Here is a 23,444-nt window from a genome sequence, read left to right on the forward strand (position 1 = left end):
CAAGCGAGGTCGCCATTTCGACCTGTGTCGTGTCGGCCGTATCGGTGTGCGGCGTGGCGTTATTGCAATGGCACCAAGCAGGAGATGCCACTACAGTGCCGCTTTCAACCGAAAAGTTGTGATAGCCACAGAGGCATTGTCGAACCTTCAAGCCGGGCGGGTCTTGGGCGTCAACGAGAGAAACGTCCGTCGTTGGAGGGGTCAATGACAGCAGCTTTTTGCTTGCGCTGCAACGAGGATGGCATTTAGCAGACCAAAGAAAGGCCGTCACCACGAAGTGGAGACAGTTTTGGCCAACTTTGTTCGGACACAGAGGGCAGAGTCGCTTCCATTGACAACAGAAGTGCTCCAAGCGAAAGCTAGGGAACTTTCGAGGGAGCGAGGCCTAACGCCAAAGGAATTCAAAGCCAGCCGGGGCTGGCTTCAGAAATTCATGAAGCGCTTCGGCTTCAGCCTCCGACGTCGCACTTCAATCACCCAGAAGCTTCCAAGCAATTTCGAAGAGAAGCTGATAGCTTTTCAGTGCAACGTGCTGCGAAAGAGAGAAGTGGCAGGCTACAACCTTGGGCAAATCGGCAACGCCGACCAGATGGCTGTGTATTTTGATATGCCAGTGGCGTACACCGTGAATGAAAAGAGTGTCAAAGAGGTGAAGGTGCACTCTGGGGGCTACGAGAAGCAGCGCGCTACTGTGATGCTGTGCTGCACAGTTGATGGACATAAGCTCCCTCCTTATATGATATTTAAAAGGAAGACACTGCCTGCTTGAGAAACTTTCCCAAGAAATGTCATTGTGCGAGTATATGAGAACGGGTGAATGACGGGTGCGATGGTAGAAGAGTGGGTTAAGATTGTGTGGCGACGCCGTCCAGGAGCCGTTTTGACAAAGACGCACATTCCCGCCACAGCATGATAAATTGAACAGGAACGAGGCCGTAACTCTATGCTTGCTTCAGACGCACACCTACCCTAGCCCCGCTATCTTACACCATTGCTATCCGCGTTTATATCCAACAGACGCGTGTAAAACATGCGGACAGAGAGCAACGCTGCGACGCATGCTCTGGAAATCTGCCGGCAACAACGGTAATCCAACCAGCTCCGTTCGCAGCGCGTCCATAATCGCGGCCGTTGCCAGAGTAGGAGAAGGCTCGAGCTCGCTTCTTCCCGACGCCGCCCCGGATGCGGGAGCCGCCGGGGACCTTCTCCATAGGCGTCGCCGCCGCTGGGAGGCAGCTATCAAAAGTTCAGAGCTGGCAGACCATCTCTGGGCCGTCCGGCAAGCCGAAGATGCCGCTCGAGTCCAAGGACTTAAGCCGTCACCTGAGGCCACCACAGCAAGAACTGCCGGACTATTCTTTAATAAAGTTTCTTCTTCTTCTTCTTTGTCGTCGACTCTTACCATTGGCACTTGACTGACAACATGAAGGCTGCGCTCGCCTAAGCGAACACAGACCTCACTGTTGTACTGGGTGGCATGACAGGCCAGTTGCAGCCTCTTGATGTCTGCATCAACAAACCTTTCAAGTATCGTCTGCAGAAATATTACACAGACTGATTGACTGACGAAGACCACATGCTAACGGCAACGGGCCGCATTAAACGTGCATCGCTATTGCAGCTGGTGGGCTGGGTAGCTGCAGCGTGGGACGACATCCCAGGTACTTTGATCGTGCGCGCCTTTAAAAAGGGCAGCATATCTAATGCACTTGACGGTACCGAAGATAGTGCACTGTTTAAAGGTGACAGTGACAAGGAACACAGCGACTCGTCTAGCAGTGACGACAACGTTGAATGAGCTCTGCAGATTCAGATTCAATAAATGCTGTTTGCATTTTGTGAACGTTGTCCTCGCTTTTTTTGTTCGGCCTACATTCGAGGTAATATATATATATATATATATATATATATATATATATATATATATATATATATATATATATATATATATACATATATATATATATATATATATATAATTCAGGGTGTCTACCAACCGGGAAAACGGAATTCTGAGGGAATTTCAATAGTCTGGAAATACTCAGGGAAAACTCAGGGAATTTCTGCTTCTGTCAGGGAAAATTAGCTGTCATTTTATTGAACGAGAACGAAATTCGTGTTAATGCTGGCTCCAGTAACAGAGGAATTGCAACGAATCCTTATTGACGTCGTGTCAATGGCACGAGGTATTTCCAGAGTAGTTGACGACCGATTTTCCAGATGCCCGATTTTTCGGACATGCCCAATAATTCGCACGGCTTCGCGGCACCGCCACATACTCCATATAGTCATTGTATATTGCACTGACTGCAGGTCTGAATTGGCACTAATCAAAGCCACCACCGCCACCATTTTAATTATCCCGCTGCCTCGAATCGGCACTCTCGCACTCAGATCCACTGGCAGCCGTAGCCACCACCGTGGCAACATTAGGCCTAGCTGCTTCTACGTTCACTATTAAGCTTCTTGCCGTGCGGTGCCATGTTTTTCATTGAAAGAATTCGCTGCGGTCAGCAATGGCACTGACTCCGCCTTTGTAATCCTCGCGATTGGCTTCGAAGCTCGCAAACCACAGCGCGTTGCGTAATGCCATTCTCTAGAAGTTAGCTACGCCTCAGTATGTCGTATCGGCGCCGCCGCTATCAGTGCCACGATCAACGAAAGACAGGAGACGACTGTAGTCCAAAACGCCAGCAAGGGGAAAGAGCCCAGTCTTTATTTCCACAGCCGTTTAAGTAGAACCAGCGTGACGTCAGTGACACGTGGTTCCATACATGCGTCAGGCGCAATGAGTCAGCGCGCCCTGCGGGAGCGTGCTTTCATCCGCAGAGAAATACATTCCAGCACATCCCCCCTTTTGCAAAATGAAAGTGGTTTTCGCGCATGACATTTAGCACACCCGCACATGAACAAAAAGCAAGAACCCTCAGTGGTAATCTACCACGAACAAAACGTTATTCATCAATCCTGTATTGAACTTCGCTTACATTACCTTTATTTATTACATTACCTACATTACCTTTATTTTTGCTTGGCGATTTTAATCTACCGAACATAATATGGAATACTGAACCTCCAACTTTACACCCTTTTTCTTCATTAGCCAATGAGTTCTTAGACATGTGCTCTGTCTTCTCACTTTCACAACTTGTTACTCAACCCACACGCACTACTGAATCCGTTGAGAACACACTTGACCTTCTATTAACATCACGGCCTGACCTAGTTTCCGACATCACCTATTTACCCGGCTTGAGCGACCATTCAGCACTTTCGTTTGACTTAAATATTTTGCCGCCAAAAACCGGTAAAAAATTCAAATCTTTTCGAGACTAAGCGAAAAGAAATTTTGAAGCAATTAATGCCGAATTATCTGCTTTTCTAGACGTATTTATAAGCAACTTCGACAGCCGTACCGTTCAGACCAACTGGAATATGTTTGCTGCAAAAATTGCGGAACTAACAAACAAATACATCCCACTGCACACCATTGCATGTAATCTAAACGCCCCATGGTACAACATCCGTCTCAAGCGCCTGTCTAATAAAAAGAAACGCCTGCACAAATTAGCCAAACATTCACCTAGCGTAAACCGCTGGACCAAATACAAGCTGGCGGCAGATGAGTATGTAGCCGCACTTAAACAAGCCAGAGATCACTTTCTTGGCAATAACTTGCCTTTAATGCTTAAAACCGACACCAAGAAATTCTGGCGCGTCATTAACCCCAAGACGGACGACATGATAACCTTAATCGACAGCTCTGGAAGTGTTATTCCAACTAATCAATGTGCGTCCGCGCTTAGTGATGTTTTCATGCACAACTTTTCATCAACTACACGCATTACTCTTCCATCCACGCACGACTACGATTACCAAGCAATGTTTCCCATAATCATTGAACCAGCAGGCATCGTACCAATTATCTCATCTTTAAAACTATCTTCGGCTCCAGGACACGATTTAATAAACGCGAAATTTTTGAAAAGCACTAGCTTTTACTGTTCAATTTTCCTAGGAATGATCTTCCAACAGTCGCTAGGTAAGGGTTCTTTACCTGATGAATGGAAGATTGGGAAGGTGATCCCACTCCATAAGTCGGGGGACAAGCATTCTCCATATAACTACCGCCCTATCTCGCTCACTTCCATTCCATGTAAGATGTTAGAACATATACTTGCCTCTAATCCTGCTAGCTTTCTTGAAACTAACTCATTTTTTTCACCATCGCAACATGGCTTCCGCAAGACATATTCATGTGAAACACAACTAGTTTTATTTACGCATAAACTAAACGTCATTCTTGACCGCTCTTCAACTGCCGACTGTATATTTCTAGACTTTTCGAAAGCGTTTGACAAAGTGTGCCATAACCTTCTAATGTTTAAGCTGCATCGAATTAACATTGATCCCAGACTGCTTGCATGGCTTGAGTGCTTTCTTTCTAACCGTTCACAGTTTGTCTTTGCTAATGACTCAAACTCTCAACCGAGCAGAGTGCAGTCCGGCGTACCTCAAGGGTCGGTACTTGGTCCCCTCCTTTTTTTAATTTACATAAATGATCTACCCTCTTGTGTTTCCTCTAACATTCACTTATTCGCCGATGATTGCGTAATCTTCAGGGAAATAATATGTGACACTGATATATCTTCTCTTCAATCCGACCTTAACGCTATTTCTACTTGGTGCCAATCATGGTCAATGGAATTAAATATTAAAAAATGTAAATTTATGCGCGTGTCCAGAACTTCTAACCAGCTTCCTTCTTACTGCGTTAATAATCTCCCCTTAGACCCTGTTTCCTCCTACAAATATCTTGGTGTCCATATTACTAGAAACCTCTCGTGGTCCATGCACGCTTCTTACGTAATCAAAAATGCTAACCGCATGCTGGGATACCTAAAACGCAATTTCACTAAGGCACCGTCTTCCCTAAAATAAATATTATACAAGTCACTAGTCCGCTCAAAACTAGAGTACGCTGGAGCGGTTTGGGATCCCTTTCAGAAAAACCTAATTCACTCTTTAGAAATGGTGCAAAATAACTCTGCTCGTTTCGTTTTTTCTAATTATAACCGAACTGCCAGCACTTCTATAATGAAATTAAACCTTGATTTGCCATCTTTAGCCTCTCGCCATAAAGGCCTTAGACTTTCACTCACTTTTTCATAAGATATTTCATCATCCTTCACTTCGCGACGAACTTATCTCCCCTCCTCAATACATTTCATCAAGGTTAGATCACAATAACAAAGTTGGAATTTCATTATGCCAAACCAGTCATGTCTCATTCATTCCATCCGCGTACATCTGCCGAGTGGAATCGCCTACCAGCCTCAACCGCTACTATTGTTGACCATCAGCACTTCACGGCAGTATTAGATAACATTGTATAAATAGGAGCATTTCATTCGTGTTTTTGTACTACCAATTGTATCACCATCTTTGTTTTGTATTAACGGAACACTGTATTACTGCACTGCATGCACCATATTTAATTTTATTGACCAGCACTCCAGGAACACTCAAATAACATTGTATAACCGAGAATCATCTATTTCTGTGCTATTAACTATTTTGCTGCACTGTACTTTTTTCTTTTTTTGTATTTGATGTAACCACTTTCTTCTTTAATGCCTCTGGCCCTGAGGGTACACGAAATAAATAAATAAATAAACCACTCTACCGGACTTGGTCACAGTCACTGAAGCAGAAGGTACTAAAGTTGAAGTCATAGCCCCCGATGCTAAAGGTAATGAATCTGTTAAGGTAGTGGGTGACTCCCTGTTCGTAAAAACCAATTCGGATGAATCACTTTCGTTTGGAAACTCGTAGCTGCCTTCTGCCTTCCTCTGTTCTGGCAAGTGGTTGAGCATTCGTCGGTTACGCCGCAGCGTACTCACATCCTGGGTGCGTATTATGTAGGACCGCGGTGTAGTGGCTGTGGCTAGCACCGTTGCTCTGGTCTTCATGTCCGTTACCCAAACGGAATCACCAGCTTTTAGTTTGTTCAATTCTCAGGTTCTGTGGCGCCTGTTGTAGTACCGTGCTTGTAGCTTCTTGTTGGCACTGTCTTTGGCCGCAAGATTACGCAACGGTGGCTGCACTGGACCATGCAGCTGCGGCGCCATTGGAACTCTTGTCCTAAGACGCCGGCCCATGAGGATTTCAGCCGGACTAGGACCAAGAATGCCTGGGGTTGCCCTGTAGGCAAGCATAGCCAGGTACGGGTCCTTAGATTTAAGGATCAGGCGCTTAATTGTTTGCACCATACATTCAATTTCCCCATTAGCCTGAGGGTACCTAGGGCTAGTAGTGACGTGACCAAAGCCATAATCGTGTGCAAACTTATCAAACTCTGTACAAGAAAACTGTGGTCCATTGTCTGTCACTACGGTCTCCGGGATGCCATGGCGTGCAACAATGCTTTTTAGCCTTTCTATCACCGCCCTAGCTTTTGTTGAGGGAAGGAGGGCTACTTCCGGATACCGTGACAGGTAGTCGACCACGACAAGATAATGACAGTTGTTAATAAAGCACAAGTCGACCCCAACTCGTTCCCACGCGAAACTTGGCGTTGGGGTTGAAATCAATGGCTCCGAGTTCTGGTTGACGAAGCGCACACAAGTAACACATTCTTTCACTTGCCGCGCAAGTTGTTCGCCGATGCCTGGCCACCAGACCAATTCCTTTGCCAAAGCTCTAGTTCTCGCGATTCCCTGATGTCCATCATGTAGCTTTTTTAGTGCTTCCTTTCTTAGGCACTGAGGTACCACCAGTCTGGTCCCTTTTAGCAGCATGCCATTGCATTCTGCAATTAGTGCTCTTTCCTGCCAGTACGGAACTAAGTAGCAAGGAAGCTTTCGTTTTTTTGGCCAGCCTTGGTGACACAACTTAAGCAAGGCTTGACAAATGACGTCAGTCTTTTGCACATCGCATATTCTGTTAACAAAATTGTTACCCATTTGAAGCCCTTGCACACATGCTTTGACGAAAGACGACACTTCTGAGATGGTCAGTTCACCGGCTAGTTTATCTTCTTTCGTCGGTGCTCTTGAAAGAGCGTCCGCCGTTATCAAGCTTTTACCGGGAACGTACACAATATTAAAGTGATACCGCATCAGCCGCATTCTGAAGCGCTGAACCCTTGGCGGCAACACATCAATAAGCATTTTACCAAGCAACGAAACGAGAGGTTTGTGGTCTGTTTCAAGCGTCACCTCAATACCTCTTATGTATTCGTCGAATCTATCGGCAGCCCACGTTAACGCTAGTGCCTCCTTTTCCACTTGTGCATAGCGCTGCTCAATTTTCTTCAGTGACCTTGAAGCAAACGCTATCGGCCGGCGCTCGCCATTGCATTGTTTCTGGAAAAGGACGGCACCGAGACCGTAAGACGAGGCGTCTGCCGAAAGAATCATGGGAAGGCGTGGATCGTACATAGCCCTGCACTTTGCTGAGCAGATAAGAGATTTCAAGCTTTCAAAAGCTGTGTTCTGAGCAGGGCCCCAAGCCCATTCGGTCTCTTTCTGCAAAAGCTCCCGTAGCGGGGCAGTGGTTTGCGCCAAGTTCAGCAAAAAACGGCCTAGGTGGTTGGCCATGCCCAGAACACTGCGTAATTGCGATATATCAGAGGGTGCTTTCAGCTCTTTAATGGCTCTGAGTTTGGCCGGATCCGGCTGTACGCCTTCCTCGCTGAGTAAATGGCCCAGAAAGCTTATGTTTCGAACACTGACCACACACTTTGCTTTGTTTAAGGTAACGTTAGACTGGGCCAGCTTAGCTAAGATGTTCGATAGTCTAGAGTCATGTTGCGCTTTGCTGTCGCCAAAAATGAGAATATCGTCCATCAGGTTAACGACGCCAGGAAGGCCTGCCAGGATTTCAGACATTCTTCTTTAAAAATACTCTGGAGCTGATGTAATCCCGAAGGGCAACCAAGTGAAACAGTACCGCCCAAATGGTGTAATGAACGTGGTCAGCACTTCTGAGGCCTTGCTGAGTCGCACCTGATGGAAGCCGGAATTCGCGTCTAATTTGGAAAACCATTTTGCACCGGCAAGAGAGCCCAGTGCTTGGTCGACAGTAGGCAATGTGTATCTTTCTCTTAAGACAAACTTGTTCAATTGCGTAAGGTCTAAGCAGATCCTTACATCTCCCGAGTGCTTTTGTACAGGTACAATGCCGGCACACCACTCTGTTGGCTCTTCGACTTTACGAATGACGCCCATTTGTTCCATCTTCTCGAGTTCTCGTTTTACAGGCTCCTGAAGCGGTATAGGAATCCTGCGCGGTGCACGCGGTGTATACCGGGCATCTGGTAACAGATGCCCGGTATACACGTGGCCTGGTTGTGCATTCCTCGATTGACCATGTGATTGCTTGTGTCGCTTATATACCTTATGTGTGTGTCAGTAAACGTAGTTGTGAGTCAGCGCTCATCCTATGTCCTTTCACTCCGTCTTCGTCTTGTTCGCGCTGTTCCCATTATGAACGTGTACCAACTCGCCCAACTGTCCACTTTAAAGGGGCCCTGAACCAATTTTTATCGAAGCGGAGAAAGACATTTGAAGTGAAGATAGGCTGTTTCAGAACCACTTTGCCGCAAAAAGTACTTCAATGCGTTCAGCAGAAGCGGAGTTATCGGCAATCAAACACGGCCTTAGCTGTGCTCCCCTTCCTCCTCCAATGCCTTACACTGCGAAGGCTATGGCGGAGACATCACCATGGCGCGCAGTTCAAATTTCCGATTTGGTGCCTATGTCGCGCTAAACGTAAGCCAAACGCGGCTGTCCTCAGAGAGCCACAGTGCGCTTTGCCACTGGACTCGTGGCCGCACCTGGTGGCGGTCGCGGTGTAGCCGAGCGCAGCAACCAATAGCAGCCGCATATTGGAGTGTGCTTTATGACGAAATAAAGCACACAAAAAAGAGCGAGCAGCATGGGGTTTTTGAAACGAGAGCTTTTCAGAAAAAGGTGACTTTGCGCTCCGCTTGCAAGCTCCACGGGCCGCGTACGACAGCAGAACTTGGCTGAGATGTTCACAACAGCATATTCTACCCGCGGACTATCTTTTTTCACCAAGCCTGATGGGTGGTTCAGGGCCCTTTAATAAAACTAAAGATCACTAGCACTGGCGCTCGACTTCTGGGACAGTTGGGAAATAAAGGCATGCTCTCAGTTGCATAAACAAATCGTGCAGTCAGTTCAGTCTGTAGCTCAACAGTTTCATTATACATTTTAGCGCTCGCTTGTACGCCCTATTGGTAAATTTCCCCTGATTAATGTTAAACACCCGTGTGTGAAACATTCCAAATACCAGGTGTTTCAGTGAACACTTTCACATATTTTTTTACAGTTGCCTGTGGCAAATAGCACAATTCTAGTCCATGAGCTGGTCTGCTCGAAGAGGCGGACACTACTTGCACGAAAAATTGAAATTCATAATCGACTAATCAACAAAAATTCACTAATAAAGTTTTTGACTGATTACTTTATGGCACATTGCAATTTACAAATTCTAGCTGGGGTGTTCGCAAGGCAGTTTCTACTTGGCCTAGTGTAATCGACATTCATTAGATCACTGAGAGGCACATCTGAATGTCTATAGGACTTGAAAAATAACAGAGGGCATTACGTGAACGGCATTCACTGTATATTGATGGATGTTGTTTATGGTGGTAACTGTGAGTATTTCTTGTTCATTATGCACCAGCACGTTTAGTTAACTAACTTTGTAACTTCCCTAATCAATGGGATGTCAGTGAAAAGGTTCTGGAAGGCGTTGACAAATGGCTGATAACTTTTAAAGCAATGTAGGATTCCGGCAAAACTTTCTTCTAGTGAAAAAAAAAAGCCCATAAAAAGCAGCTGTGACAATGTTTCCAAGTTCCATGAATTGAATTAATCTCGACGCAAACGTAGTCATATATGGGCATTGGGAATGAGTGGCCATGCACTGATCTCGACACTTGAGACAGTTTTGTCACGCATCTTTAGTCATTATCAAACGTGAAGTGGGAAGAATTGTGTGTTTCAGACTCCCGAATATTGAGACTTCTTGGTGGTCACTGTAGATGCTGGAATCGAATAGCTTGTAGCTGGCATTTGTCTTTGCATGCAGAAATGACGCTTCATCTCTGATGGTAGCTTCCTTTGAGCACTAGGGCAAGAGCTTGCTCAAGCAAAAAGCCATGTGCCAGAGTGCTTCTTGTGCAGGCTTCTTCTCATTCACCTGCTTATGGGACAAGGCTCCACAAAACACTTGGTCTTCTAAGCCCACTATAGTCTTTTAAGTTCAGCAAGAGAAAATTAATCGCAACACTTCTATGCATAATGGGCATGGAAGAAGCACTGAAATGTGTTATTGTCACTTTATGCTTATGCAGTGAATTAAATCAAACAAATGCGATCTCTATACTCAACAAACTCAAGACCTGCTTGTATTAAGAATACTCTAACTAGAAACAGAAAAAATTCGACAGGCAAAGCGATATTAAAATTATATGAAGTACTTAATGACACATGGGTCCGTACGGATCTTAAAACATTATTTTGTTAAAACATCATTTTTGCAACAGTTCTGTAACCAATCTATTGACAAAATCCAACAACTCCATCAGCTCACCAAGGGTGGTGGGCAGTGAATCTTTGCATGCTTGTAAGCGGGTGTGCTTCTCCATATGTCCCAATCTGCTTTGGCTGTTGAGCAGTCACATCTTGCCTTCTCCACCAGTTGAGGCTCATGTATAGTGTGGTGGGTTCATGACTCAGTCCCTTCTAGCTGGTTGTGTGCATAATTCACATGTAGCACTTGTGTTCTGTCTAGCGGTGATGCAGTGATGAGGACACTATACTTCTCTGGTGCTGGTCTCCACAGCTGATGTGTTACAGCTATAAACGTTCTTTTCTCGCGTCCTCAAATTGTTCGAGCTTTACGATAGATGTTAAGAAACCTTTATGCTGTTTTACTGGCTAATGGGCACTGACTTTCTAAATGCCAGCAGTTGGTGGAGATCAAAAGGCTAAGTGTTAGAGTTCAGTAGATACTGCTTCATTCTTGCCACGTCTTTCCTTACTGCCTATAAGTGTCATGTTGGGAAACATGAGAAGGGCATCGGGAACTCCCACATGACAGCAGCACTGATTTCAAAGACTGAAATAACACCTGCAGGAGATCTTCCCCAACAAGAGTCACCTGCCAACATATAGTTCGCCAGCAATTGAGACACACCTGCACCGCATTCGAGGCCTGTCACAGCGCTTCATATACTTAAACGACGATGTCTTCTTTGGCAAGGAAGTGTGGCCCGAGGACTTCTACACACACGCTGCAGGATACAAGGTAGGCTTCAGGCTTTGGCATATTGCACCAGTCTTACTGGAATTTTCTTTGCCCTAGTAGACATGATGAGGCCAACCCCAGCTTCAAGTTGTGTGCAGTGTAAGCCTGCAGGCCCAAAAACTGAATCTGTAGACAAAAGTTAAACTTTGCAAGGCTTGAGTGCCGGCCTTGGTGGTACAACTTATGTTGAAGTTCTTAGCGCAGTAATGTGTGACAAAAGGACAGAAGTCGAGACACACACAACCACTTGTGCATGTTTTGACTTCTGTCTGTTTTGTCTCAAGTTTCTGTGCTAAGAAATAGAAACGAAAGATAAAGTTTTGCCTGCCACAGTGGCTCAGTGGCTATGGGACATCGTACTGCTGAGCACAAGGAGGTCGGGAGCTCCATTCCAGCTATGGCACTTGAATAGAAAAATGATGAAAACAGAATGGAAGCTGGGTACAAAAATGCTTGTGTAGTTAGCTTTAGGTGCACGTTAAAGAACTCTAAGCAGTACAAATTATTTGTGTTGCCACGATAGCTGATAGAAGGGGCCGGAGAGATATGTTCTGATAAACAGGAGTTCCGTTTATCGAGAAAAATGCACAGGGATGCAGCACTGTTTTACACCCTCCTAACACTGTCGTCAGAACTATATACTATTAAGAAGTGAATGTAGCAGCTAGCCTGAAAAAAAAGAAAGACTTAATGTGACAAGGTGTTGAGCACTTATTCTGGTACCAGTAGTCACCGACCGATAACCTGTCCTCAGCAGAAATTGCCTATATGTCAATGTAAATGAAAGTCCAACATAATAGATTCACCAGAAGTTAAGTGACTGAATATGCTTCAAGTGGCAATAACAAAGAATAAAAAAGAAACAAAGGTTGTCATGCACGTGGCTGCATGCATGTATGCTTGCATGCAACCTAGTCAGTCTTTACTTCGACCAGCGTCGTGTTGTCGATACAGATAGACCCAACTACGGTCAGTGCATGCACCAAATCTTCATCCTCTGTCAACTTGGAACATATATAGGCCATGCTCCAATAACCAAATAACAATGGGTTTCTTCACAATAGCCATCTTGTAGTCATTTCCTCGCTTCATTGCTGCCTTCGTTGGCACAAACATAGAGGGTAAAAGTGTCGCTATTTAGCAAAATGGAATCAAACCTTGATTTTCTCCGAAAAAAAAAAACAGAACTTCTGAGGTTGATTTTGTAGCTCTGTTTATAGGGTGTTGCGAACGTTTTGGTTCCATTTAACAAAAGTTTTTTTTACATTGTTCAGGCAACCCCATTTAAGGGATCTCCGTTTACCGAGATTCTACTCTATAACAACGCTATATTTTTCACCAAAGCTTTGCACCAAAGCTAGTCCCTAACTTCACTTCATCGTTCTCCTCTTTTCTTTTTCTTTCTTTCTTTTTTTTCTGATTTGCTGTTTTGTCATTTACTTCTTAGGGGGTCCTAACCAGGCCTCATTTCAAGCTTATTTTTTACACTAGAAGTTGCAAGGTGCCATCTATGTGGTGTTTTACTGAAAGAATTCTTGAAATTGGTTCATTATTGGAGGAGATAGACTATATTCAACTACCCTGTTACCATGATCATTGGGATGCGAGCGTCGCTGTGAACAGATACTCTCCCCCTTTGCTTCCACTAACATCTGCAAGTGGCATTCCTCTCTTGCCTTCTGTAGTACCAGAGCTGAAGGACTGCATTATGTTTACTTGACCAGACTCTCCTTCCTTTTCTTTTTCTTTTCTCTTCCTTTTTTTGCTGCACTGCGCGTTTCCGGTAACAATTGCACATTCTGCATTGTGTAATTAACCAAAGTCTTACGCCATGGTTACTGATGTTGCAAGCATTACGTCTTCCTAGAAACATTTGTGTGTGACCTTGACTCTCTCGCTCAAAGTGAGGCTCCCTTGGAGTAAAGTTACGTGGCCTTCTGTTTGAAATTTCAGCTGTTTTTTTTTTATGTGCCATGCAGCCATTGCATACTTTGCAGATACAATAACCATCACATCATCCACACCGCACTTGTTTGTTTGCCATGACCAAACCTGGTGAGGGGCCCTTTAACAGTGTACCTAATCCAAAATCTCAAACATGTATATGTCATCATTGCTATCAGCTGTCCTGCATCACTAACTCTTTGGTTCGAACATTGTTGTTAGGAAAGCACCTGCAACATTGCAATACCGCAAACGGGGTGCCATTGCTACACGCAGGTGCGTCTGGCATGGCCTGTACCTGACTGTGCCATGGGCTGCCCAACGTCGTGGGTGAAGGATGGTTACTGTGACAAGCCGTGCAACAATTCCAAGTGCGAGTGGGACGGTGGGGACTGCCTGGGGGCAGCAGCCTCGGCAACGCCCCGCCCTTTCCACCTGTTGCCTTTCCCTAGGCCTGACCTCAGCAAGCGTGAGTGCGCCTGCACCCGCCTTGCAAAACGCTGTGCTTTGTAGTAGCCTCATGATTCTGTAGAAGTAAGTTTGAGTGGGATCAAGGCAGTGCACAACATTATTGCAAGCAGCGATGCCCAGTAACAGTTGGCCTGTGGAGAAGCAAACCGATGTCCTTGTCTGGTAACTGGATTGTCCGAGCTTATGCCCAGCCAGTCGTTGTCCCCATTTAGTGGACTTCACAAGCAGCTACTAGTGGCATTGCTGCAGCTTCAGTCATTCCAGAGAACAAGCTGGCAATAAAAAGGGGTTCAACAGTTGACCACATTCATAGTCTTGACTAGATTGTGAAGAAGTCTGCAAGGGATAACCAATCCGCCTTAGAGGCCTTCAATTACTTAAGTTACTTAGTGATTACTGAAAGGCAGTGGAATCAGTTGAGATTATGGGCATTCATTGAAACAATTCACAGTCAAGGCGTAGGAAGCATGCTTGAACATCCTTGAGACTATCTGCAAGTATTCCACAGCCATGATTCTTCACAGCGAAAATTGGAAATACACTAGGTAAGAAGGGTGTCAGGCCAGGAGGCGCGGTGTATTTATTATTTACTGCACATTTGCAAGAACTATTCAATAGGGCAGATTAGGAAGCATTAGGTCTAAAAATTAATCGAAAATATCTGAGTGAGCTACATGTTCAGAAATGCTGAAGATGATTTACAACAAATGATTGAAGATCTAAACCGATAAATTCTAAGGCTAAGTTTATGGATTACTACACAAAAGATTAAGGTAATATTCAGAAATTTGGCACGATAAACAAGAGTTCACGATTGACAGTCTTTGTCCGTGGAGCTGTGAAAGGGTACATTTATCAAGGACTTGCATATTCACAGGCGGCGCAGATCATGAAAGAAATCTGCAGGTTAGCGAAAATGGTTTGGAGCACATCGGTAGGCATTGCCAGATCACGATCAGCAACTTGTGAAGACCCTTGAAAGAGTATGCAATCAGTACATTCTGCTGCAACTATAATCCCTATGGCAGAAACTTGGAGGATAATAAATAAAAAAGAACTTTAAAGAAAGCTAAAAGTTAATGATGCTTGCTGGCAGGTTAGTTGGTGATGCATGCTTCATAGTTGTGTTGCCGCACATACTGACCACAACTCATAACTTGCCTACCACCTTCAGGAAACGAAACTCCACCCAGCGTGTGGATGCAGTTTCCTGAAGGAGCAACTTTGTTTGGAATGCACTATGGAAACAATGGGAGCTTCTGCTGCCATAGGAATTCTCTGTTCTCGTTGATGGTTCTTGCGAACTGGTTTGACCGATTTCAAGGCCTTGTCTAACCACTGTGCAAAGACTGATTAAAAGGATTGGCAGTCTGGCATGAAGGTAAAGCATTGACAGCGCTAGAAAGTTTTGGCACTGCTCCCAAGCTCCTCGGACAGTGTTCTAACAATATGTGTGACAACATGTTGGCTCAGTGCAGCAAGCAACGCAGCTGCTGTTATGCAGCAGCAACAGCACCCTGCCAGCTACCAGGCATCTCACAATGCCAGCACGATGAACGCTGCAAGCAGTGTTGTACACATCACACCTTGATGGTTCCTGATATGAAACCGCCGAAAAAAGTGTCGTTGTTAGTCGGCACCCAATATAAAGATCTGATAGTTTTGGCTTGATATTTTATGCTGGTTCAGCTCAGACTAGTGTAAGCACACAGCTGCTTGGCAGGAACACCAGTGTGCATATGGTGTAGTGCCAGCAGCATGGGACAAAATGCCGCCCTAGCTTCACTGCCGAGATGATTCAGGTTTGTTGTTTTGACAGCCAAACACTACACATCACTCGCGTCTCTGGACACCTTGTAACCCTCCACGTGCGGGCTGCACGTATGCTATCGTTACTGGGCACAGCTTGACGGCAGTGATGGTATGAATGCACTTTTAGTGACCGTGTAGTTGCTACCACAGTACGAGAAAAAGAAGAAAACATAAATGTGATGTCAAGATAGCAATAATTAAAACGACAGTATTGATTAGGGAGCAGATGCAATCAGCTGATATTCAAGTCAAGAAGGGAGAAATGGAGTTGTGCAATTCATCATGTGATGCACCGAGAAGGTAACTGGTAGTTTATTAAAGTAACAGGACGGGCGGTAAAGTAAAGGAAAGAAGTACAGTCAAGGATGGCAGAGAATAACAGCAGTGAAATGAGATACTGAATTTTGCAGGTGTAGGATGGAGTTGGCTGATGCAAGACAAAGTTTATACATAGTGAAGGTGATGTAGGCTGATGGTGAGCACGGTCATTAAGTGGCCCTGTGCCTGCCTTCTTTGTATGCAGTGTACTGCAGCACAAGCTGCGCCAACAGCTGGCTGGCCGACAAGTTCTGTGACCAGGTAAGTGCCACTTGGATTTAGGCGTGCTGTATTCTGTAGAATGTACTTTCTAGCATTGGCATTGTGTCTCGTACATTGAATGTTTTCTGTGTTTTTTTATTAGCAATGTGAATTAAGTGTTGTTTTAACTCCGTTTAAATGAAAAGCTAGGAGGTATTTTGAATATAAGGGGGTGGGGGGGGCTTTGTAAGACTGGAAATGTGAAGCATGAGACTGAGTGTTAGTATGTGGCTCGCTGCCTTTGTCCTACTTTGTCATTTTATACAGTCCTTTAGCTTTTTTTTTTCTTTTGCAGTTTCTTAATAGGAGCCTGTTTCTTTCTGTGTGTGACTTGAGGCCTCAACTATGTTCATCCATCCATTTGTTTCCTTGCATGAGGTTATTGATTCAGTTCTCTTTTTTTTATTTGTTTTGTTGTGTCCCCTGCCGTTCTTTTTTTGGCTTCTTTTCCTTGTGTTCTGATTGTCATCTGTGCACAAAAATTGAGTAAACATCCAATTACCAGGACCTGGTCATGCTGTCTGCATAAATAAGATACTCTTTATTTTTTAGGCTTAATTAGGGGAGGAGCAAATTAGACTTGTAGCCTGTGTAGTCTTGCCTGTAGGTATTTTGAAGTTGTGAAACAGATGCTTCTTGTTTCTACAATAAATAAACACAGAAAATTAGCCTGCGTGACATTTTTGGATCCACCATCAGTGTAGGGCATTCATGCCTGATCAAGTGTTTGTATTTAATAAAGGAGTTTTTTATACTCTTATTTATACTTTTAAGTGTGCTAAAATGGTGCAGTTGTTAACAAATGGCTATTCCAGTCAGAGCATGGGTTGTTAAATTTTAATTTTACGCCAAAGTTGCCAAGTCTGTGGGAGTGCTTGTGGCTATGGCCTTTAAATGTGCTCGGCTCAGGAAACAGGATGTATGCTAAACTGAATAAATGATAGCACAAAGGAGTAATGCATGTACTGGAAGGATTTTCATGCAGTGCCGGCTTGCACATATACATAGCGTCTTTCCTGGCTCTTCTTTCGACCCTGCTGGTACGTGGTTCTTGCTTATTAGTTGAGAGGAGCCAGTATGCACTGTGTAGTACTGTTTAGTACCACAGAACAACGGACAGGACGCCAGAAACACCTGTGCCTGTACTAACATTAGACTTGCTTCACTCGAAAGTGATGCTACCCTATTACTGTTACTTAATACCAGTAGCCATGTTTGTGTGTATTTTTTGCAGCTGCCACGTTCACCTTTTGTGTAGTGTAGACCAAAGTCGTGGATCACCACAGCCAACATGTCTCAGGCTTTTACGTTACTGTCAAACTATTGCATTTTCAGTTCACATTTGGCGAGTGGTACCTGACGTGAGCATACTTTTCAAGCACATAAGCACGTTAGGAGGTTGCGCACCATTGAATGCGGTTTGCATGCGGTATAGCATCGGCATCTACGTGTGGTCTGCATGTGGTTTCATGTGTGACCAAGCATGCTGATGTTGACTGTTAGGTGAAACTGCAAGCTTGTCACTCTTTGGACAGTAGTACAGTCGTCTTCCGTTAATTCAGCCCTGACGGTATCAACAAAATTGATCCAATTGTATGGTGGGTGTAATTAAAGAAGATTCAGAAAAAATAATGGCAAAACACACTGCAGATTCATTAGGCAGTATATGCCAGTTCTAACATGCCCCCGAATCAAACATGTGCCTACTGTCCATGTGTTCAAAGTGTAAAAGTAATGTAGAAATGACATTAAAGCAGCTAAGAAAAGTAGAAATCTTAATGTGCACCTGATTTTGTAGCTAGAAAGATGGCCAGGGGCTTAACATATGTTGCGCAATGATGAGCGGGTTCCTAAAGTCATCTTCTTCACAATACAGTTCCGATATGAGGTAAAGCATGTGAACGCCGTGAAGGCAGTTCTGGTTTAGCATCCAGTTACACCGTGCAGGCAATGTTCAGCCCAATTTTCTTGATAAGTAAAAGTGCTCATTCGCATTGGGGGAATACTGTAATCATGCACAGTGAGCTAGTTAATACTTAAAGATTGTTCTATGACAGGCCAAAAATTGGCGCTTTTGACAAGAAATAGCTTGTGTTCGATGCATTCACTGTCCCCTAAGCTCCGCCTAGATAGACGCCGCTACTAAAAGGGCCTCTATTAGGGGCACCATAGGGGTCAGACGTGTGTCGAGCTGATTGGTCGAGTTGTTCGAATTACCCAGCAAAGGCAAATTTTAGGATCGAAATAGCTAGAGTGTAACCCATCGAGATGCATGAGTGCCTATTGGGACCTCTGGTCAGTATCGAATTAACCAATAAATTATACTAAGCGGAGTTGAATTAACACAAGTCAGCTGTATTTTTCCTCTCATTCTGTGGCTTGTTGGGTTGCACTACCCTGATTCTTGAGTAACTGAGGCTGGCCACTCCTATGCCTGGAATAATCCAACATCAAGGGTGGTGGCAAGCTCTGCAAATCCTTTCCAAAACTTTGTTGATGATTTCCCTGACCTGTTGGGTGATGGCTGATGGGCGGTCAGTGGTGTTGGGTAATTGGTAACTCCACCTTTCCTGACATGGTAAACAGTGGTGTCAAACAAGGGATGTCTGAAGCTGGAGCCAATGTGCTTTGACAAGGAGGCTTAAAGGCCAACTGCAATGAAATTTTGTGTCCACTTAAAAAGCTTAGTTTAACTCTTTCCCTGCCATGGTGAAAATAGTTTTTTGTAGATTACGCCAGATTTTTTTTTTTCTGAAGGAGCTACTGCACTCTATATTTCATGTAATCCGTAAACAAAAGGCAAAATGAATGCACTTTTCTTGAATAAATGTTTTATTAATGAGATTTATGTAATAAAATAGGTATAAATTGCTAGAATCAAGATTGTGGGATAAAATTGAAGAAATTTTGTAAAGACACATTTGTATCTGCTAATAAAAAAAATGTAACATGAATTATGAGATATAAGATGTATTACTGTCTAATAGGCACTATCTCTGGCAAAAATCAACATTTTTCGTTGAACAGGTATTCCACTACAAAAATTTAACTGCAAGCACTACAGTTGGGTGTTCCGGGCTGTGGCCGCTGATGTTCCGGGCTGGTTTGCATTATCGTTGCTCTCAGAGTCAAAGTTCAATGAAAAGGAAACATCCTCAGACTTGTTGCTACTTGATCCATTGATAAAATCAGCCACAGATGCAGCGGAATCGAGAGGTCTGCGATCTTTCAAAGCGGGCATGCCGCTCCTGGAGGTGGCCACTTTTTGCTTTATAATTTGATGATCACGAAATTTCAGAGTGTGTTAAAAAATTACCGCCTCGCAGCAAGAAAGTGAACTGCTTAGAAAACAAACATATAGTTCTCCTTCACGTCCGATGGTGCAATGTGTCCAGCAGCGGCATGGAAGGTCTTGAAGAAAGCTGCATTTCAAACTATTGATAGTGGGCTAACAATGCCCACTGGGCGCAATAGGGAAAGAGTCGAGATAGTGTAGATATAGAAGAGCTTTCATGCAAAATTTGACTGTAAATTATTGAGCAAAAGCATCACAAAATGCTCACAGAAATAGTGTTTTTTTTACGCGGAAACTAAAAAGAAAATAAAAAGAAAAAAAAGGAATGTTGCCATTACTACTCACCAGCAGTGGGGCACAACTTAGAAACTGCAGTTTCTTATCATAACCTCTGAAATAAGGTGGCATCCTGGGACTTGCGATATAGTGACAACCGCCAGGTACACGCATAATTTACTTAGGGGCTGTTTAAAGGCTGCTAACATGAAAACTATGCAAAAACAAGCCATCGTCTTTGCCACGTTGCTTTAGTGGTAGTGCTCCTCATTTAAACAAATTTAGCTAAAGCTATATTAGCAGCAATACGCCTTTAATTGTCAATCAGTGCGAGCCCCTTGTCAAAATGTTGGCTTAAGTGACAGCCCTTACTTCACTACTGTTGATCACCTTAAGCCTTCCTATGCACCTCTCTCTTGTTTAAACAACTTTTCTTGAGATTGTTTCCCAGGTGGCTGGTTTGTTCCTTCCTCACCATTAGGCTCACCTTGTGCTTTCTTTTTTCCTACCATGTTGCATTGCTGCTTTCAACAAAGGCGTGCAATGTACTGCCATGTGCTTTTGATGCTGGCGATTGTGGAACAGCGAACTATGGCCAACTGTATTCCCTGGACCTATCGTGGGACGAACAGAACTACAGTCTTCCGTCAGGTGAGCTTGAGATCTGTCAGCCTATCTGGTGATAGGTCCACGTGGGACAGGCTTGTGTGGTGTATTGTAGTGTATTGCAGTACGTTGCAAAGATTGCAAAGGCAGTACAAGAATGCTAGGACACTGGAAATAGATTTGCTGAGTCGCAGCTACAGATGTCAGATATTCTTGCTAAACAAGACCGTGGGCTGCGACACATCCTTTAATTAGAGGTAGGTTTTTGGCAGTCAGTGAAGTTGCTACAGCTTCCAACCTACGCCTCTTCTGTGTACACCTAACCAGATTGCCTGAAAGCTAGAGATCAACTTTTGTGACCTTAAGTTTAACTTTAGACGGTAGGTCAAATGATAGCCAAATGATTGTCACTTTCTTAGCAAAAGTCATTGTCTGGTGTTTCTCTTGCTTAATCACTGCTCTCTTGGTACAGTCATCAAGAGTGGACTTGCCGCCACATGAAGCTGCTTGAAGAAGTTGGCCAGTGTCGTGTTGCTATTTAAGACTGAAATAAATAATGCTGGATGCACGGTGCCGGCAGAACAAATGCAGCCGATGCAGCCTTTCAACATTTAGCAGCTTGGCTTGACCTGTCCTGCGGTTTAGCAGTTTACTTGAGTCGTTTCAGTAGGTTGACGTTTTTCTTTTATATTTTGTTCGCTATGGACAATACACTTAATATCTTAATATGCCAAAGTCTCAACATATGCGAGAACCTTGTAGGAACAACAGCATATCGAAGAGGTTTCTAATACAAAGGTGTCAGTGGGCCTTTTGCTGGGACCAGGCGATGGCGCTGTTATACCCGAGAAAACATGAATCGAGGAACGTATCAGTGGGATTCTACGGTGCTTGCACTACCCGCTATACAGCAATCATTCACCTTCTTTGAAGAGTTCTGTATGTGTGAGCAAACTGCTTATTTGTTCCTAATGCTCCATGCGAACTTCAATAAAGAATCCTTCATAACATGCAATGTAATCACAGAATCTTGCTAATTTTATGAATAATAAAATGTGAAAATTGCTTTATAACAAATATGAAAATGGCTATTTCTTATTTTAAATGTGTTCGATATTCGGTTCAATTTGCTTCTGGCAGTGTTTGATTTGTATTCAGTTCGTTTTAAAATATTTACTACAGTCGAACCCACTTATAACGATACCAGTTTTAACAATATATCGGTTATAACAATGCGAAGTTGCTGTACCGTCAACTTTTGTATGTTTTTCATGGTGAAATAACCCGCTTACTACCATGCCCCGATGCCGCATTATCGGTTATAACGATGAAGTCTGGCTGCTGGATGTCCGAGCCGAAAGGTAGTGAAAGGGTAAATCCTTGAAAACAAAACGAGAAATTCAAGCCGCTGCACGATGGGCCGCTGCTTCAACAGCCGCCATGCACTCATTTTCCGGCCATCTCCGCTCGCCTCTCTCCCGTCGCCCTTCCACCCCTCTGAACACGAATGGGCTACGCCCATAGCTGTCAGCCGCCTCACCCTCCGAAACACAGATGGACCGCGCAAACTGCGCTGCTCGCAGATTGCTTGCATGTTGCTTGCTGGCTCCTCATTCAGCGCACTTCTACAAACAGCTTGATCGCTCACATTCGTCTTTGTTGGTTATGTCGAAATCGTTGCTGGCTGCACAATTTCTCAGCTTCATTTGACCAGCAGTTGGTTTGACTTGCCACCACTTGCCAACAGAAGATGGCTGATGCCCTAAGTGCTTCTAACTGATGAGGCGATCGTCGCGAATGGTATTGCATCAGATAGCGATGGCGACGACGGCAGCGATGATGCAGTAGAGCAGGCTGGCTCAACGTTGTCCTCACAGGAGGCCAGGCAGATTATTCAGTCTCTCTGGGTCTTCGTTTTCATGAGGAACTTTCCGCTGTACTACGTGGAGCACCTAGATGCTTTGGATAAGGATGTCGGCAAGCTTCGTGTAAAGCACGCAAGGCCAAGGGACGTATGGTTTTCTCTTGCAAGCCAGTGAGAAGTATGTGGCGAGATGCTTGCAGCAATCTCGCCTCAGCGTTTCTTCTAGATTTCTCAAACTGACAGGCTGCTACAGTAGCCTTCTCGCAATTTTTAAAAGGCCCCTTCTGGTGCCACCAAAGCAATGCCTCGGCGGTGCTCGCATATTGTGTGCCCTCCGTGACCCCTCTTTGCAGTTGTTATAGCAGTGCCAGTCTTTAACGCCAACAGCTGTTGCTTGTTACGCATCACTGGAGCGCCCAGGAAGCAGTTAAATGAGTGAACACAGTCAGCAGCCAGTAGAGGAAGGGGGTGGGGAGGGGCACTGGCCTCTCCGCCATTATGGTTTTCTCACAACAGCTCTGCCATCCCCCTATTTGGATTTTTTCATGCAACCCGGTTATAACAATTATCGGTTATAATAATGGAATTTTCATGGCACTTGAATATTGTTATAAGTGGGTTCGACTGTATTCCCACAGCCCTACTTACATAGTTGCACGTTTTAAATTGAGGATTTGTTTGGGCCAATTTTCGGTTCTTTTGTAACAAATATTGGATATAAAGAGTAAAATTTTGCTCCAAATGAATTTTGATCATATGGTTACGTCATTACAGCATTCTTCCAGGGACATAAAACCATAAGGTTATTGGCACATAATTGTTCTTGCTGTCATCGTGTTTTGATGGTGGCATTTTCTATTTTAGCTATACATGTGTATATAGCTCCACGAGGTGTAAGCAAAAGGGTAGACAGCAACATAAAAAAAAGAAAAGAAAAAAAAGAGGTGAGGCAACTGGCAGCAAACACAGCTCATTTGTCATGTTCAGTTAGCACCGAGCCTTGGACAGGTGGCTGTGTTCAATAAAGCTTTCTCTTTGTCTCTCTCCTCGCTTTACAGAAGTTGACACGAATTTATTTGTATAAAGGCAGTCAGCATATGCAGAAGAATAGATCAAGAGAGGTTGTAGCTCAGAGAGACATCTGTCTCAAGCTGAGGTCACTGGTAGTTCCCCTAGTGTCACGGTATTAACATTGCAATAAGGGTTTTTTCTTTCTTTGGCTCTACTGTATGAATATACTGTTAAGTGTTGATG

At 44.3% G+C, this 23,444-nt stretch overlaps 1 protein-coding gene across 3 annotated transcripts in view; it reads left to right on the top strand.

The window, feature by feature from the left end:
* Gnptab (N-acetylglucosamine-1-phosphate transferase subunits alpha and beta) overlaps nt 1-23,444 on the top strand; it is a 122,111-nt gene that overhangs the window by 24,137 nt on the left and 74,530 nt on the right. For all 3 annotated transcript variants that reach the window (XM_075690633.1, XM_075690634.1, XM_075690635.1), the window contains 4 exons: nt 11,173-11,343; nt 13,564-13,756; nt 16,094-16,149; nt 20,257-20,371. In XM_075690633.1, coding sequence (XP_075546748.1) covers nt 11,173-11,343; nt 13,564-13,756; nt 16,094-16,149; nt 20,257-20,371 — 535 coding nt within the window. The remainder of the gene's footprint in view (nt 1-11,172; nt 11,344-13,563; nt 13,757-16,093; nt 16,150-20,256; nt 20,372-23,444) is intronic.

This window comes from Dermacentor variabilis, chromosome 4 (assembly GCF_050947875.1).
Source record: "Dermacentor variabilis isolate Ectoservices chromosome 4, ASM5094787v1, whole genome shotgun sequence".
NCBI classification, from domain to species: domain Eukaryota; kingdom Metazoa; phylum Arthropoda; class Arachnida; order Ixodida; family Ixodidae; genus Dermacentor; species Dermacentor variabilis.